The 18632-nt window shown below is 43.5% G+C and overlaps 2 protein-coding genes across 15 annotated transcripts in view; one reads left to right on the plus strand and one right to left on the minus strand.

The window, feature by feature from the left end:
• Med12l (mediator complex subunit 12L) overlaps positions 1–18632 on the minus strand; it is a 311786-nt gene that overhangs the window by 185862 nt on the left and 107292 nt on the right. The window lies entirely within an intron of this gene.
• Positions 701–17471, plus strand: P2ry14 (purinergic receptor P2Y14). 4 transcript variants are annotated; one of them, XM_029474966.2, is made up of 2 exons: positions 701–915; positions 15304–17471. In XM_029474966.2, the coding sequence occupies exon 2, from the start codon at positions 15554–15556 to the stop codon at positions 16568–16570; it is 1017 nt and encodes a 338-aa protein (XP_029330826.1). In that variant the 5' UTR covers positions 701–915; positions 15304–15553; the 3' UTR covers positions 16571–17471. The 4 variants fall into 4 exon arrangements, with proteins under 4 accessions (XP_029330826.1, XP_021013110.1, XP_029330824.1 ...); XM_021157451.3 differs by having other exon boundaries at positions 15530–17471; XM_029474964.2 differs by lacking the exon at positions 701–915 and adding an exon at positions 1054–1421.

Genomic DNA, 18632 nt, shown 5'->3' on the forward strand with positions numbered 1-18632 from the left:
TGTGGTATTGTATTAATCCAGAGTACAACTGGAGAGCAAAAAAAATCCATGGGAACAATTTGTTAAATACTCAGAAACAGGTCAATTAGCAATCCAAGATGGAAATAGGGCTGTCCAAAATCAGACCGGAGTTGTGCTGATAAACTGGAGAAACGTCAGAAGTCCCTATGCACCACTAAAGGATGGTGCAGACTGGGCACAATTAGCATCCCACCCACCACAAGGACAGGGCATGTGTGTCCCAAAGAGGGGGCTGGCACCTTTTGAACCACTCTCTGCTCATCTGTTGCTGCATTGCCAGTACAGGGCAAGGCTCCTGTGGACACCTACACGTATGCTTCCCGAGACAGCAGAAGCACACAGGTGTGCTTTACTCTCAGATAAATGTTCAGTTTTCCAGAAAAAAAAAAGCAAGGGGGAGGGGACCTTAGCTAGTTAAAACCATGTGAATCCAAACTTTAAAATGAGTCCAAACAGAGAACACTGTAGCTATTATTACTACAGCTTCACACCAAAGGTCATGGCTAGACATGGGAACAATCCATCCTCCTGCCGGCTGGGTTCCTCTCCCTCTTCACACACCCTTTCATACTGTTTACCCTTGCTCAGGCCTTGACAATCTGTAACCCTTAGCAAATCTACATCAGCTCCAACTTATATAAGCACAAACCAGAGCCAGCCTCCAGAAGCTGGTGGAAATCTGTACTGCTGGATGCTCAGGAATTTGGCGAGCCATCAACATTTCAGAGGGTACTTTAAATGTTTTGGTTTGAGCCCTAATGCAGCACTTCCCGCTTGTCAACATGAACAGCCCAAGCTAAAAAGCAAAGTACATTTCCCTCAGTACCAGTCCGATGTTACACTAAGTCGCTGAACCAATCTTACCTACAGGGACTGTGGAGGCCAGAAGAATTGGTAAGTAGGAAAATTCCATCCAGTTCAGGGTAGAGGCAAAGACTACCGGTAATCCCAAAGTAAGATGGCTTTCTGCACTTTTAGTCTCCGAAAGCGTTCCTACGTGATGAATGGAACACAGGTTTTTTATAGGTGAGACTGGACTTTCCCTAGGTTCAGCAAGGTAATGAACCATGATTTTCTTCTGTGGGCTCACGGAGTAGGAATTGGGAGTTCCTCTTTTAAGCAAGCTCTCAGGCTGATGCAGGATAGCAGTGTGCAGTAGCAGAGATGGGGTTAAAAGGAGTTATCTGATCCTGTGAAGGGGACAAGTGCAGCTGGGTTATGACGCAACCCTCAGAGCAAAGGCAGCCCAATAACTAAAATGCTTAGGAAAGAAAACAAATACAGAGCATGAAGGCTGCCTCCCCAGCAGAGCTGAAGCCAGACGTGAAGGAGTTCATGTAAGGGAGTCCCTGCTGGCCTCCAGACACACTGATGCCTGGGCTACGGATGGGGACACAATGGTAAGTCACACTCTGATTTCAAAAGAGAGAAAGGGAATCAGAGTGGCCTTGTAGTGCTTGTGTCTTAGGGTTTATATTTTCATTTCCTTGATCCTTAAGTTCTGATTTCTTCCTCTAAGGCAAAAAAAAAACGTAAAGAGTGGTTTTCGTTTCAATTCACGAGTGGCGAGGATGAAGAAGATACTTAGAACGTTCCATCTACAGTCTACTTTTCTGTAAATTGTAAAGTAACTTAAATGAAGCCTGACTAACATTTTTGTAATCTAAAATATACCTATGGTAAGCTCTAGTTTATTTATTCAACCACCTAAAGATTGATAGGTTAAAAAAAAAAACCTCATTTGATGGAAAAATTGTAAACTTGCAACTGTAGGGAGAGGTTTCGAGACTCAACCACAGCATGCCCTTATGCTGAAGGGAGTTTAAAAGAAGTAAATTCAGTATTTACTATATCCTGACAACTTTAAAATATTAGCTAATCACAAGAAATAATTATGGGCTGGGGTATAAAATACCTATGATCACTCTTCCTAATGAGAAGGAGACCTTTCTCGGCCGTTAGCTCATATCATGTGCACAAGAGCAAAGCGACACTGTGACATCATGTCATGGTTTTATATGACAGGGAGGATTTCTAGTTAACAGGTCCATGCACTGAGCTCATAGGTTACTGTCCTCCACCTTTAAGACTTGGAACACATGCTGTCAGATCGTCAGGTCACTGGGTGTTCCGAATAGGCAGGGGACACTGAGAAAATCTCTGTATGTCCTCTGTCTTAGCAATCTGAAACTGAGTTTAGCAAGTTTCAGGGACAAGGTGATTTGTCTAATTAAAGGGCAAGACTTTACTCAGAGAAACCATCTGGCTCCCAATCTATTTCCTTGTCTCTAGCATACAATGATTATGACTAATAAAAATGTAATTTATGCATGAATAGGTGAGAAATGCAAGACTGTGCAGAACTGGCTAGCCCTTAGCTGGTTGTTTACATAATAAGGGCAGTAATCGAGTTATAGAAAATAGTTAATATTATTGGAGTCCCAAAAGGGGGGGGGGGGCAGGGAAGCAAGCTTGCAGATAGATAGCTAAACCTTGATATGCTGAGATCCTGAATAACATTATTTGTTTGGGTTTTTAACTTTTTAACCCGCTTCATCTCTGTCCTAGCACCTATTTAAGCAAATAGATATCTTGCTTATGTATCTTGCCCATAGCAGCTGTTCAACAAAAATTTACTTCTTTTCCCATCCTCTGCACTAGTAACTCAGTGAGAGGCAGTACTGCCAGAGCAAAATCGACACAAAATTACTCAACCTGTAATCCAAAACTGAGAAAGTTAGAGTCATATGTGAAACTCAGGAGAAAGGACACCTTATGTAGCAACTTACAAACCATTCCTACAGAAAACTGAATATTGTATCAAAGAACAGGTAGCCAATAACTATCTATCAGATCCACCAAATGCAGCCTGCCCTGCGTGGCCTGCACTCTACAGAATCCAGCTATTCCTTACCCGCCTGTATTCACAAAGATAGACACAAGAGTTAAGTGTGTTGAGTCACATGCTCACCAAACGTGTGTGTGTGTGTGTGTGTGTGTGTGTGCACTGAGGCACTTTCCATGTTGCTGAATTACTCCATCAGTCTTTTTGGTATTTGCTCAATATACACAGATTGGAAGCTAAAGTATTAAAACCAACAAACTAAACAGAATTTTAAATTCTTTTATTAGAAAGCACAGTTAAATACACTTTAGCCAGAGTGCTCAAACTTTTCTTCTTTAGGATCACTTTTCACTCTTCAAGATCATGGAAGACTCTTAACGAGCTGTTCACATGCCCATCCACACTACTGTGCTGTAAACTAAAGACGTAAGAAGCTCTAAAATGTTCATTTTAAGGCAATTTAAAAGAGCTTAAAATATTAACCTAAAAAGCATGAGTTCACAAAGAACTTACATAGGTAGGTCGCACTGTGCTGTAGTTTCAACCATCTGTTTAATACCTGGTCCACAAAAGCAGGCAGTTCTCAGAGCCCTGGACCACTATATGCTGCTACTGAATGCTGTCTTGGCAAAAGAATCGAAAAGATCTAATCTCATACAAATAATCAGATGAAAGGAGCATGCCATGGCATATCATCATCACACTGTGGGAAGATTAGACACCTCTCCTACAAAGGCTAGACAATCCAGCCCGGTTGTATCTGCAAGGGAGTTGGGAAGGGAAGAGGAAGGGTTAGGAGGGGGAACATGGAGGGAGAGAGTACTAGGAGAGACAACTGGAATTGGGACATCTCTAGGACAAGTTAGAAACCCAGTACCATGGAAACTCATGAGAATCTATGAGGGTGACCCTAGCTAAGACTCTTAGTGATACAGAGCCTGAACCAGTCATCTCTGTAGCCAGACAAGATTTCCAATGGAGGCACTGGGACACCAACCCAGGCACAATCCCCTCGACCTATAATTTGTTCTGCCTGCAAAATGGGCAGGGGTAAAGGTGGCACAGAATTTGTGCGAGTTGCCAACCAATGACTGGTCCAGCTTGAGACCCATGCCTACCCCTGACACTGCCTGAGAGCCAGGACCCAGAGATAAAACATATGATAAAAACTGATCCCCAGTGACATTTTGCTATACTCATAGACTGGTGTCCAGTACATTGTCATGAGAGAGGCTTCAGCCAGCAAGTGATGGAAATAGATACAGAGACCCACAGCCAAACATGAGGTGGAGCTTGGGGAATTCTGCAGAAGATGGGAGGGAAGGACTGTAGGAACCAGCTGGGTCAAGGACACAAGAAAGTCCACAGCATCATCTAACCTGGGCTCACGCGAGCTCACAGAGACTGAACTGACAACCAAGAGTGGTTTCTTAAAGGACAGCAATGTGGTGCTAAAGTCCCACATACAACTTATGTTCTGCTACACTGAATTCCTTCTGTCTTAATGTTTAAATAGATCTTTCACTCATATTTAATAGGCTAAATTTTTGGAGAATATGCATTCACATAAAACATTCTAGGCCTAAATGTTCATCTTAGCATGTTAAAAGCAGGGTTCACATTGTCACTGGCACCCTGTCTCAGTATGGGGAAGTTGTGGCTCGTGACATTAAATCCTAATTTCTATAATTCTGTTCTCTGGAAGAAACTGAATAAAGGAACTGTGGTTAAGAGCACACAACCCAGATGAATAAATTATAGCCATAGTTACACCAGGAATAATGTGCAGGAATATATATGAGAGTCTCTACATCAACAATCAGAAGAAATTCCTATCAAATTTGTAACTTAGCGAGCATTTAGATTTCCAGCATAGTCACACCTCACCAATAACATTTATGTAAACATTCAAAACAACAACAACAATAACAACCCTCAAACACACTGAAATCTGAAACACTTCTGGTCCCAAGCATTTGGGGCAAGAGAGATTCAAACTGTACACATTAAATAAGATTTTAGCTATTTACACATACGGATGTGTCAGAATGATAATACAGAAATCATCAAAGCTTACAGCATGTGCACACTCTCAATCACAGCACTGGCTGTTTGCGTTGCTATGACTGAAGGAGAATATAATTAATAATAAAGTAAATTTTTAAAAAGTCACCCATGCTTGACCTCTGACATATAATAAATCATGAGCCTTGTGGCCAAAGATGTCTACATACTTTGTCTTACTTACAACTTGGCAATTTACAGAAGAACACATTTGAGAACTCTGCAGGTTCTGACCACATTCGTCATTTGACAGTTAAGTGCTTAACTTGCCTAGAGCTATGTAAACAAATTCATCCCAAAGTCAGTGACCTCTGAGCTTCTGCTGCTTGTCAACACACAATTCTGAGCCCTCCTAAAGCAGAGGGCAGCAGTAAACCCTGTACTCACGCACGCAAGTGGAGAGAGGTTAGAAATATTATTTAACTTTACGGATGTATTTATCTTATGTTATACGTACAAATGTTTTTGCTTGCATGCATGTGTGTGCACCTTTTGTGTACTGGTGCCCTCTGACATCAGAAGAAAGAGTTGGATACCCTGGAACTGGAATTTATTGATGGTTGTGAGCTACCATGTGGATGCTGGGACTAGAGTCTGGGTGTCGGCAAGAGCTATAAACCACTGAGCTATCTCTTCAGCCTGTTATCTTCAGATAATTACGAGACACTAAAAGAGAGGTGCTGGAGGGTACAAGTAGGAATGTGCCTGCTGCAGCCTTCACAGAGAAACAGCTTCTGAGAACGTGTAGTTTGGCCTGAGATCAGCATTCTGCAGCTACAGTAAGACCAGAGACAATCCCAGGCAGACATCAGGGTTCCAATTACCTTTGCCCCAGTGAATTTTTGCTCTTTATAGATTTCCTCTTGTTAGACTGACAGTATGGGTGTCCAGCCTGACAGTTACTTCTGTTACTCCTTTGTAGTGTCTGACAAAGTCAGGTGGTCATTCTTAAGATGCCCCACCCGTGGCCCCTGTCAATTCGCAGGGACCCAGAACCTTCAGGACTGTGAGACAGACTGAAACCATGCACCTGCTCCATGCAGCCTGGCACAAAATAACAGAGCCTTGAGAAGGGAGCCAGAAGATTAAACTTCTGCATTTCATTTTGAATTTTTGTTTATAGGACCGAAGCCTTTTGCATTCTGAATTTCACAGGACCAAAAACATCTAAGTAGCTTATAAACTCCACAAAAACAAAACAACACAACACAACAACACAACCCTACTGGTTTACCCAAGTCATGAGTATCTACCCCCTTGCTTTTTTTCAACCCTCCCCCAACCCATACAGCACCAAGCCACAGGTCGACTGTGTCAGTGGTACTTCAGAGCCATACACAAAACTGCCTCACTTGGGCCAGTGCAGCCTGATCATACTCACACAGGGCAGGGGAGGGGCTTCTCCGACCATCGGGAGAACAGTGGGCATTGCTCAGGCTGAAGAGTCACATGAGTGACAGGCTATGCTCTCCCAGTGTTCCCCCTACTAGGCTTCCCTATGCACTAGCCACCAAGTGAGCATATACAGGTTAGATGCAGCAGGGACCCTCTAGGGGAGAAGACCATAGCTACGTGACTCACAACGGGGGCTCTTGATGCCAGCTATGGAGATGTGCTTAACACACTAAGTTTCTCTTATCTGTCTGCCTCCTGCGGAAAACCGAGATGTTCTCGATCATTCTGCACACGTCCTACGGCTAGGAGTCATTTGCAGGGTTACCATACAGAGCAAACTAGGGAAGAGGATTATTTTAGCTGAGCACAAGAACTAATCAAGGCTTTAAACATCAACGATCTTATTCCATAATCTGCTCTAGGACACAACAGTATGCAGTTTGAATCATCTATTCACGCTTTCCAGATTTTTTTTTTTCCAACAAGATAAGGATTGCATCCATCTTCCAAAACTTCCCAAGGACTTAAAGGTTCACAGCTGCAATTCATGTAATCTCTAAGTTCTACAGAAAACAAAAACATTTTCCCATGCACTCCCTTGTCAATTATCCAAACTAGTTCTGTGCTTTTGCTATCATTAACAGTACTTCAATAACGAACTGGCTAATACTTCCTGATACACATCAGCAAACATGTTATAGTGTCCCCTGGAAGATAAAATACTCCATCCACCACAGGATGGGTAAATGCTAACTCTGGTCAAACGGTTCCAATTCACTTTCCAAGGTGATTAACTTGAGAAATATAGTCCTCAACCTTAAAACCTTACCTTTAAAAATCCTCAGCAGTTTTTCACAAACGTAACCATGTACATACGAGTTGGAACCACTTACTTTAAAAAGGGAGACGATGAAAAACACATGACTCGGGACAAGGCTCCCCTCTGAGTGGATGGTGGAAGAGCGGTGGGGAGCAGGGATGGGCTGCAGGGGGCTGGCAGGGCTCAGGTGCTGGGTGCTCCTGGGCTCTCTCTGTCATGCTCTAGTTTATATAAGTTAACTGAATATTCCACTGAACAGAAAAGCCATTTTGAAAGCAAACAGCACTGAGTGTGCATAAGATAAAGTGTTTCTCAAAGAAGAGCGGCTACGGCTAGAGAATGGAGAGAGTATGAGAAACGGGCTAAGACATAGAGTAACTAGAAGCATCCAAGGCCAGATTAGCTCCATTGCAGTGGACAATTGTGTGAGATCAGTGCCCCCCTGACCTCCCAAGACACAGACAGAATAACCCAGACTTACAGAGTAAACTGAAGCAGATGCAGGGGGGCAGCAAATGCCACTGCAGACCAGGATCACCACAACTCGGAGCTCCAAGACAGTACCTTCTATTGCCGTATTCTCAACACCAAGTGTGCTGCCGGATAATTGGTATCGATTGAATTATCTTTGCAAGGAATTTTTGCTTTATAAATGATAGGGTTAAAAATATTGCAAACAATGCAGTCACGGCATTTCAAGTAGTGAGGAGTATAAAAGAAGAGCTGGGAGCCAAGGTGTATCTGCCGTGCATTCTGCAACCTCTGGTGACCCCAGAGGCTGAGGTCTTGTACCTCCTGGACCAACTCTGCTCTTAGTGCACAGATCAGAGCAGAAAGCAGTCTCAGAACTGAGGGGACCAGTGAATTCCACAGGAAGCTTTGGGAGATGCTGTTGACTGTAGTCTGCCTAAAGGTGGGTAGCCTTGGATCACTGCAAAGTGTGACACTGCCAGTGAGCTCTGTCCTCTCTCTGGAGAAACATACCTCAGGTACTGTCACCTGAAGAAAACGCAGAGGTCAATCTTGTCACGAAGCTGGTTGCCCGATTAAGATGATCCTTCAGAACTGAATCAACTAGCCAGGGAAAGAGTGTATGAGAATCACGTAAAATCTCATCGACAGACAGACAGACAGACAGACAGACAGACAGACAGACAAAGGAACACAGAGTGACTTCATCCAACATGTGGACTGAAGTTAGTGACACATAAGAAACTTGAAATAACTTTTAGCAATGCAGATAGAAAAGACAGTGCTCTTAACACTGCTGCTGGAGGAAGACTCCCTTACCTGCATAACGACCGCAGGTACACACCATATTTATCGGTTTTTCTCCTATAATACCTTGGGATAAATAGTTAAACTAGGCACTAAGTCCTGATCAGAATTTGTGAAATTATCTATGATAAATAGTGGCTATAAGAAATCTCTATTTGGAGCTGAGAGGTGGCTTGTTAGGTAAGGATACTGGCTCTTCTTCCAGAAAGGGCCTAGGCTCCACTGCCCTCACCCACATGACAGCTTTCCAATTCCATTTGCTAGGATCCTGACATCCTCTCCTGGCCTCCACAGGCACCAGACACACATGTGATATTCAGATGTGTGCAGGTAAAACACCCATACACATAAATGTTTAATTTTTTTTAAGTGAGAATTCTATGTTTTCAGACTGGGAACCTGCTGGCTAACGTTACTTGGTACCAAGCCTGAAATCTGAATTCTGTCTCCAGGAGGCAACAAATGGACAGCGACTTCAACAAGTTGTCCTCTGACCGCCTCGGGAACACAATGACACAAGAGTCAGCACACCACACACACACACACACACACACACACATGATTTTTGAATCTATAGGTTTTCTACTCAGAGTTATGAAGTTTGAAAGATTCATTTCTTGAAGGAAATTAGCACGTAGGCAAAGTGGGATCCTGAAAACACGAAAGAAAAGCATTATAGGAAAAATTAGAAGGCAATAAGTAAAGGCAGCCCTTATTACAAACATACCCAATACATACATTCATACATACACACACACACACACACACACACACACACACACACATATGCAGGTCTATACATGTATACATATACACATGCAGAAAAAAAGGGTCCAAGAAAATCATAAGCATGAAACACATTTCCGCCATAGCTACCAACAGAAAGGAGGGCTTGTTATTATCTCTATTTTCACACACACGTTATCAGGCAGCAGTGAAACAACAGCTGATAGCTGCCATGGAGCATAGCAAGCTAAAGACTGTTTCCTTCGATACTTAAGTGATCCTACAAAAATCTACTGGAAAGATGGATTATATGATAATAACGCTAAACGAGATGCTGGGAAAAGGTCCGGAGTTCAGCAGTGAATCCCAGTCTGTAGGTCAGGGACTAGGAAAAGGTCAGTCTTAGATTATCTGAGTGCACCCTGAGCGCCACCTTTGCACACCTCCACACTTCAGTTCTACAAATTCTGAGAGGGGTGTGGTTGCTCTCTAATCACATGACATACTCAGTCAAGCATTCCTCTAAGTACTGCTGAATTCGCAAGCTAGAGTCATAACACAATCCATTAAAAAACATCAGACATCACCGATCCCCACCCAACCCCACAACAGGAGTCGATACTCAGCGCAGGGAGAGAGCACACACACTCCAGGGTTAAACACCCAGGGATCAGTCTCTGAGCAGTGTTTCCATCCCCACTGTCATTCCTGGGCATTTACAGTCCTTCCCTTTGATGATCTAATCCTGAATCTTAAACAAGCATGCAGTCAGTGCCTGCTATATAGCTAACGTAAAGCTATTGCTTTGTCAGAAAGAGAAATCTGCTTTCTGTGCAAAAGATATCCACCAACGGCCTGAGGTCCACAAAGGAAGGTCTCAGCGCAACTCCATGAGAAAGCAAACACTAGCTCCTCAGTGCCAAAGGGGGTCAGAGATTCATTTCCTTGAATAGCTCTAGAGAATAGGGCTCTGATTCCAAAACAACACTTCTGGAAGAGGGAAAACAAAACAAAGCAGAGACCCAGGATGCTTAGCCCACAAGTTCCAGAGAGAATAAGCAGATGTGAAAACTCTGAAGGCAGGACAACTTCCAGTAACAAGAATGGGCGAGCCACCACCTCCCCGCACACACCCCCACACAGTGGGAGGGGAGGATGCTGGGCTACCACCCAGGTAAGCTCAGACCACTGTACATATGGTCTCCTGTGCTTCCTGCTGTTCCTGTGCCTCAGCGCATAAGAATGTGAGCCTAAGTAAATATGCAGAAGCAAAGGGAAGCTGAGAGAGGCTGAGAGGCAGAGCATTTCAGATGCTCTGCTTCTTCTGTCCTTAGCTTACTCACGCCCAGCTCCAATGATGTCCCACTGACTCACAGGCACCCAGCGCCAGGTGTCTGGTGCTTAGAGAAAGAGAAACAGGAACCTATGAGGTAGCTACTGTGATCTCAAGTTAGAGATTCAGAAGCTGATAGACAGAGGCACTTGGCACTAATAGCAATATCAAAACTATTAGGAGTTTGAGCTACACTTCTAACTAAAAGTCACTGTATGCTTTCTTTCAATCATTATGTTGGATAGCCTGTCCATTGTTCCAACGGAGCAGTAAAATTATGTGCTCATCTTTACTGATACTGTTGTATTCTACATACATACAAACATACATGTGCATATATACATATACATACATACATACATACATACACACACTCACAAAGTTTGGCACCAAAAAGACAGCTAAATTATCTTCATGCATCAGAGGGACATCATATCCATCTACCATCAAGCAGCTATTCTAGCAACTACAGCCATGTCTGGTCACAACCACAGCATACCACTGCCACCTAGTGGACCAAAGCCAGAGCTGCTGCTGAACATGTAATGGCATAAAACAGACACCACAACCCAAGAGCTGCACTCCCATACAATGTTGAGTCCATAGCTAAGTAACACTGGACTGGTCCAATTGTAGTTAAATTTTACTGCAGCATTAGCAAGACTAGAAAGATAGGATTTGGGGTGAAGAGCCTAGCCACATGTTGCCATTTTATAGCCTCCAGGGCAGCGCTGCTACAACCCTTTAATAATAAATCCCTCATGTTCTTGTGACCCCCAACCACAAAATTCTCATTTCATTTCTACTTCATAAGTGTAATATCACTACTATTATCAATCAAAGGATAAATATTTGATATGCAGGATCTCTGATACACAAACCCAAAGGGGTTGCAACCCACAGGTTGAGAACCGCTGCTCTGGTGTTCCCTGTTTGGAGGACAGCAGGACCATGCTCTGGAGGGTACAAGTGCCTGCACCACCACACCCTGCTCTCCTCCACTAGAATCTTTCGTGATCTGCAGGCACAATCACAAGACGCTGAATGCAGAAAGTTCTCAGATAGGCCGGATGTGGCACTTTCAAGTTCCTGCAAGTTCCACTGTTTTGGGGAAGTGGCTTGAATTACAGCTCTAGGTTTGGACACTATCAGTTTATTGTCTGTGTTAATGAACATCCTATCCCTAGTCTCGCACATCAGTAAAGGTTGAATGACTGCATACAGTTTCTCTTCCTGAATTCTGAAGTCTGGACTGTAACGTAGTCAAAGCAGACCCAAGTGTAAGCTTAGTGGACGAGTTCTAAGGGTCTGCAACTCAGCCTCAGAGCAGACGAGAATTTCTCAAGTGAGAGCTAACTAACACAGTTGCCCGAGACAAGAGAAGCAGGCGTTTGTCAAGTTACAAGTTGTATCCATGTCTGTGGATCACTGCCTGGAGGGATACAGTGGCCAAGAACTAGAAAAGTCAAGTTAGGCTACCTGGGACCCACATCTACCAACACAGAAAACAAGAAAAAGATCAGAAGCAGCAGCCGCTGGGCTTCTGCTTGCTAGGACACTCCTAATTTATGCCGCAGGTTGAGTCTCTCCTGGAGCAGAGTCTTAGACATTGGCATGTAAGACAGGAGTTGAATCAAAATCAAAGTTAAAAAGGACATCGGTTATAGAAATTTATAAAGACGGCAAAGAAAATGGATGCTTTCTATACAGTAACACCTGGAGGGTGACAAGAGAAACTGAAGGGTTTTAAAACACAAGCACACAACAGCCAACGCTTTCCACCAAAAGGAAGGCCATCTCCTAAAAGGACTCCAGGAAAGCCAAAGGACCCATTGAGCTTGAGCACACATGGAAACATGGACACACACACACACACACACTCAGGGGCCCTCTACACTGTCTCTGAAGTAAGGCTCTGACCTGGAGCTTAACAGGTTTCAGTTTAACACTATTTGGACACGTGTAACCTACACCATCTACCTTGGTAACTCAACCACCGCAAACACTGGCTTCCTCACCTGTAAGGCAGTGGTTAATAGTGACTCCTGGGGCGAAGCTTTACCCAAATGTTTAGGTAACCAGTGTCCCTACTATCCTAACATTTTTTTTGTGAGTGTCTTCATGCCTGTTCCTATGCCACTCTCTGTCACAATGCTCTCCATCCCTTTCCTCATCATGCTAAGCCATTTCACATGCCAGGCTTCATTGTCACATGCTCAGAAAGGCTGCTCCATCATCCTCTTTCCTGAGGCTGCACAGGATCTTCCTCCTCCAGTTGGGTCCCTAATACCCTAGGGTGCCACTCTATTCAGCCATCCCAGCTTAGAAGCTCCCTTGGAGTTCTCTGAGACTAATGGTCTCGACAGTGCCCAGCAAAAAAATGAATGATGTTGGGATCTTTACAAAGTAAGGTCTGAACGTATACAAGAGCTGAGAGCCATAACTGAACACGGACACATAGCCTTTCAATAACAAATAACATCAAACGACGCAGAGGTCAGAAAATAAGCCGATGGAGGCAAAGACAAGAAACTTAGAATTTAGATCCTCAGTGGCTTCTGAGACGTGTGCTGGCAAACCTGGAATACCCTCAGCATTTAAGGAAAAAATAAATAAAGGGATCCCTTCTCCTGAGCGAAGCTTCCCGCTGGCTGAGCTGGAGGAGACACAAAAAGGCCATGGGGAGTATAGAATGCAGCCAGAACAGCTACTGGGAGAGCCCCACATTGCCAAGTAGAAGACTTTCTGGGAAATGGGGGCGTGTGACAAAGCAGAGTCTCTTCCCTGAAATCACATGCCACACTCCACTGACTGACTGTACCTTCGCAGCTAAGACCACTGTTTAGGAATCACAATGTTGGGCAACTTAAGTAAGGATAGAGGTCAATGTATGCATTCCGAAAGAACCAGAAAGGCTAGAAAACTGAGGGCAGACTTGGGAAGTACATAATATAATCAACACAATATTTTAAAGCAATATTATGAAGTATCTGAAAACACAAAATTCCCTGGAAACCACATAGAATAATGATACCAAAGGTGGGGGTTACATTGTTTAAAGGGAATCCAAAGGGAAGAAGGAAAATGTCGTTTGGAAAATATAGAACCGTTCCCACCTATACTATTGCGAGCATCTTTATTATTTTCTACTAAAGTAAGAGTCAGAGGACGTGAGCCAGGGCTCCACAGTTACAAGCACTTGCTGTTTTCACAGAGGACCAGAGTTCAGCTCTAAGCATCCAAGTTAGGCAGCTCCCAAACACATGTACCTTCAGTGCCAAGAACCACACATCCTTTCCTGGCCTCCACAAGCATACACACACACACACACACACACACACACACACACACACACACACACTTATACCGACCAATAAGAATAGTATTAAACCTTTTAAAATTAATCAGTTGAAAGACAAATATTTATCAAAGTATCTTTCATGTCTGGACTATAGAAAGGCGGGAGGGGGTTTGTTCCTGTGTCAGGACTGAACAAAGAACAGGAAGAAAAGGCTTGTCACACGAGGATATGGATATGGGACGATGTGAAGGCAGCCCGTCACCTTTGGGCTATGAGGATATGATATGAATGTGATGTGAACTAATTGTATTGCTAGGAAGAGTGTTCAGCGAGTAAAGTGCTTGCTGTGCCAGAAAAAAAAGAAAAAACTATGTTCAATCCCAGAATCCAGATAAGAACGTAACGGTGTACAGCAACGATCCCAGCGCTAGGGAATAACGGAGAGTGGATCTCTGGGGCTCAGTGGACATTCACCATATTCTTCTGAGCAACTTCCAGGTTACCAGTAGATACTGTCTTTAAAAAAAAAACCTTAAAAGTATCTATCTCCTGAGGAACATGGTAGCTCCCAAATCTGATCTATGGCTCACATGCATACACAGGGGCCCACACAGAGAGATATCAAAACTCAAATATTTCTGGTTCTAGATGGTTTAGAAAAGGGATATTTAACCTGTGTTATATTTGATTCAGAATTTTATTAGACCTTCCCAAGTGAATAATGTGCTGAATCACAAGCTTGCTGTTCTAAATCAGCATTGCTACATGCTACCATAGATCATGCAAAACCTTCCAAAAAACCTATTCTCTTCATTAACACAACCTCAAGAACTTTCTGGAATGCTCTAGTGAGCACTGTGCCTTGTTTCCAAGCAGGCTTTTGTATCTGCAGTGTAAGAGTCAATAAAGTCAGGTAATGATAATGGAACTATTAATACTAAGAAAGAACTAACAACTAAGAAAGAACCTACATGACCTAGAAGGTAATATTGTCCTGATTTTGTCCTTCTATAGAAAATATGTATGTTTCCACACTCTTCACAATTTATGGAATATTATGTATACTTTAACAAATAAGAAAGCATGCTACTCAGAGTTCCCTGCACCACTCATCGTGTAGGACTCTGGGGCCATGGAACCTATGTTCTCAATATAGCAGGATCACTAAGTGATATGCAGGTGACAGCTTGAGAAGCAAGCAAGATGTTAGGTCAAGTAAAATAGAATTCAACTTCTCTCTTTTTTTGCTAAACTTAACCTAGCAACAATTAATGCACAAAACCCACATGGCAGCCTCCCAAAATGAACTGTTAAAACAGGGGGCAGCTCTGTTGCCCTGAGGCAGTCCCTAGGAATAAATGTCACAGACTTGTAGTGAAGAGTAGATGGTGTGACCACATTTCCTAGGTATAAGTCAAGAATGAAGCTACACATTCTACAAAATGGCAATAGAGGAAAGACCGGAAAAAAATAACATTTCCCTTGGCTGATGTATCTCTTTCTTCTATCTTGTCCTTCAGTGGCTGGAATTCTCTCTTCCGAATCCTGGATTCTGTTGACGAAGCTTGCCTTTGAGATTCCTGATGGAGAAATAGAGATAAAAACCCCAGAAGAGAGAGAATAAATGGTTCACAATCTTGATGGGTTTTGCCGTATTTATGTTCTTCCACTGTATTAGATACCAGTCACAAAGGACTTGGAGGCCATAAACTGTGCTTTAAGTAACTAGCCTGCCTTTCTATCCAGATCTTTGCCTCCAGAGGTGAGAAGATGAACAACTCCACCACCACAGACCCTGCAAACCAGCCCTGCTCCTGGAACACCCTGGTCACAAAGCAGATCATTCCCGTGTTGTACGGTATGGTCTTCATCACGGGGCTCCTCCTCAATGGGATATCAGGATGGATATTCTTTTATGTGCCCAGCTCCAAGAGTTTTATCATCTATCTCAAGAACATAGTGGTGGCTGACTTTCTCATGGGCCTGACGTTCCCTTTCAAAGTCCTTGGTGACTCAGGCCTCGGCCCCTGGCAGGTGAATGTGTTTGTGTGCAGGGTCTCTGCCGTCATCTTCTACGTTAACATGTACGTCAGCATCGTGTTCTTTGGGCTCATCAGCTTTGACAGGTACTATAAAATTGTGAAGCCCCTTCTGACGTCTATTGTGCAGTCGGTGAACTATAGCAAGCTGCTGTCTGTGCTCGTGTGGGTGCTCATGCTTCTCCTTGCTGTCCCAAACATCATCCTGACAAACCAGGGTGTCAAGGAGGTCACAAAGATACAGTGCATGGAGCTCAAAAACGAGCTGGGGCGGAAGTGGCACAAGGCGTCTAACTATATCTTCGTGAGCATCTTCTGGGTCGTGTTTCTTCTGCTAATCATCTTCTACACGGCCATCACGAGGAAGATCTTCAAGTCTCACCTCAAGTCCAGGAAGAATTCCACCTCCGTCAAAAGGAAGTCCAGCCGCAATATCTTCAGCATCGTGCTCGTTTTTGTCGTCTGCTTTGTGCCTTACCACATTGCCAGAATCCCCTACACAAAGAGTCAGACGGAAGGTCACTACAGCTGCCGGGCGAAGGAGACCCTGCTCTATGCGAAAGAATTCACTCTGCTACTCTCGGCTGCCAATGTGTGTCTGGACCCCATTATTTATTTCTTCTTATGCCAGCCATTTAGAGAAGTCTTAAATAAGAAGTTACACATGTCACTCAAAGTCCAGAATGACCTAGAGGCTTCCAAAACCAAAAGGGAAAATGCGATTCATGAAAGCACAGATACTTTGTAAATTCCCATCCCCTTTCAAGTATTATCAGTCTTGTTACATGATAATTAAGATACATGAATAATATGCACTTATCAGTGAGTACATATCATTTGAGTTCTTTTGCGATTGGGTTACCTCACTCAGGATAATTCCCTCCAGGTCCATCCATTTGCCTAGGAATTTCATAAATTCATTCTTTTTAATAGCTGAGTAGTATTCCATTGTGTAAATGCACCACATTTTTTGTATCCATTCCTCTGTTGAGAGGCATCTGGTTTCTTTCCAGCTTCTGGCTATTATAAATAAGGCTGTTATGAACATAGTGGAGCATGTTTCTTTCTTACTAGTTGGGACATCTTCTGGCCAGAAACTTAGAATATCCAAGATATAAGTTATAATTTGCAAAACACATGAAACTCAAGAAGAATGAAGACCAAAGTGTGGACACTTTGCCCCTTCTTTGAATTGGGAACAAAACACCCATGGAAGGAGTTACAGAGACAAAGTTTGGAGCTGAGACAAAAGGATGGACCATCTAGAGACTGCCATATCCAGGGATCCATCCCATAATCAGTCTCCAAACGCTGACACCATTGCATACACTAGCAAGATTGTGCTGAAAGGACCCTGATATAACTGTCTCTTGTGAGGCTATGCCGGGGCCTAGCAAACACAGGAGTGGATGCTCACAGTCAGCTAGTGGATGGATCACAGGGCCCCCAATGGAGGAGCTAGAGAAAGTACCCAAGGAGCTAAAGGGATCTGCAAACCTATAGGTGGAACAACATTATGAACTAACCAGTACCCCAGAGCTCTTGTCTCTAGCTGCATATGTATCAAAAGATGGCCTAGTTGGCCATCACTGGAAAGAGAGGCCCATTGGACTTCCAAACTTTATATGCCCCAGTATAGGGGAATGCCAGGGCCAAAAAGTGGGAGTGGGTGGGTAGGGAGGTGGGGGGGAGGGTATGGGGGACTTTTGGGATAGCATTGGAAATGTAAATGAGGAAATTACCTAATATTTTTTTTAAAAAGATACATGAATAAAAAGCAGGCTTATGATGATAAGTAACTTAGCTAGCAATATATCTAATGATATGTATGAAGTCCAAAAAGGTATAATAAAAATAAAATATAAGTTTCCATGTAAAATGGAAGTCTGTAGCACATCACGTTTTTTTAGAAATCAAAGGAACAGAGAAGTGGCTTTGTGGGTGTTGGCGTATGAGTTACCAAAACCAAACTTCTCTTCTATTAACTGGCTTCTTAGAAGACACCCAGTCTTTCCGACCTTCCTCCTAAGCATTCTTCCAAGTAACACTCGTATCTATTTCATGCTTTGTACTATGCATGTGCCAATAAACAAGTTGTCTTCAAAACCATCAGGAATATTGTTTTACTAATAATCAACGTGTGAAGAACAGCTCCCGGTTTCCGCACAATGGGTCAGTACAGTAAGCTTAGTCACACGCCACAATGCAAGAAAGGTGCTCACACAGAAAGGGGAAACATCCGACTTGTTTGACTTTCCCAAATGAGTACTCCTATGCCCTAAGTCCTGTTCACACTTTCGCCCAGATCTGACAGAAGGTCTTGGTGACTCAGCCCCTGTGTGTGTGTTTGGAGAAATGCATGTGGGGGATGGGAAGAGGGCCATGTTTGTCATCCTTCATAGCCAGAGTGCATCTCCTCACACCAGGGGAAGAAAGGGACCAAGTAAGGCTTGGGTCACATGAGGTCTCTCTTCAACCTCCAACCTCTTTTCTCCACAATACAAATGAAACTTGTCCTTGAGAAAGCCACTCTCCCGTTAGGCCTCTATCACCACTATGCCAAAAGCAGAAAACTAACAGGAAAGCCAGAAGGTTTAGGAAACGACATATCAGGCAGATAAGGAGGCTGCAAACCACAGCTAAGAAACAAGTGGTGCATGCCAGAACTATTATTAGAGGCAGGAACAACTAGACATGATGGGGCAGTGTGCTGGCAGCGGAGGATTAACCTAACACTCTGCAGACAACCCCAGTGTAGCTAAAGAGGCCATGGGAACATCTCACTTGGGCTTCTGTAGATGAGGCCTCAA

The sequence above is a fragment of the Mus caroli genome, unplaced genomic scaffold (assembly GCF_978045245.1).
Source record: "Mus caroli unplaced genomic scaffold, Mus_caroli_1 scaffold_3, whole genome shotgun sequence".
NCBI lineage: Eukaryota > Metazoa > Chordata > Mammalia > Rodentia > Muridae > Mus > Mus caroli.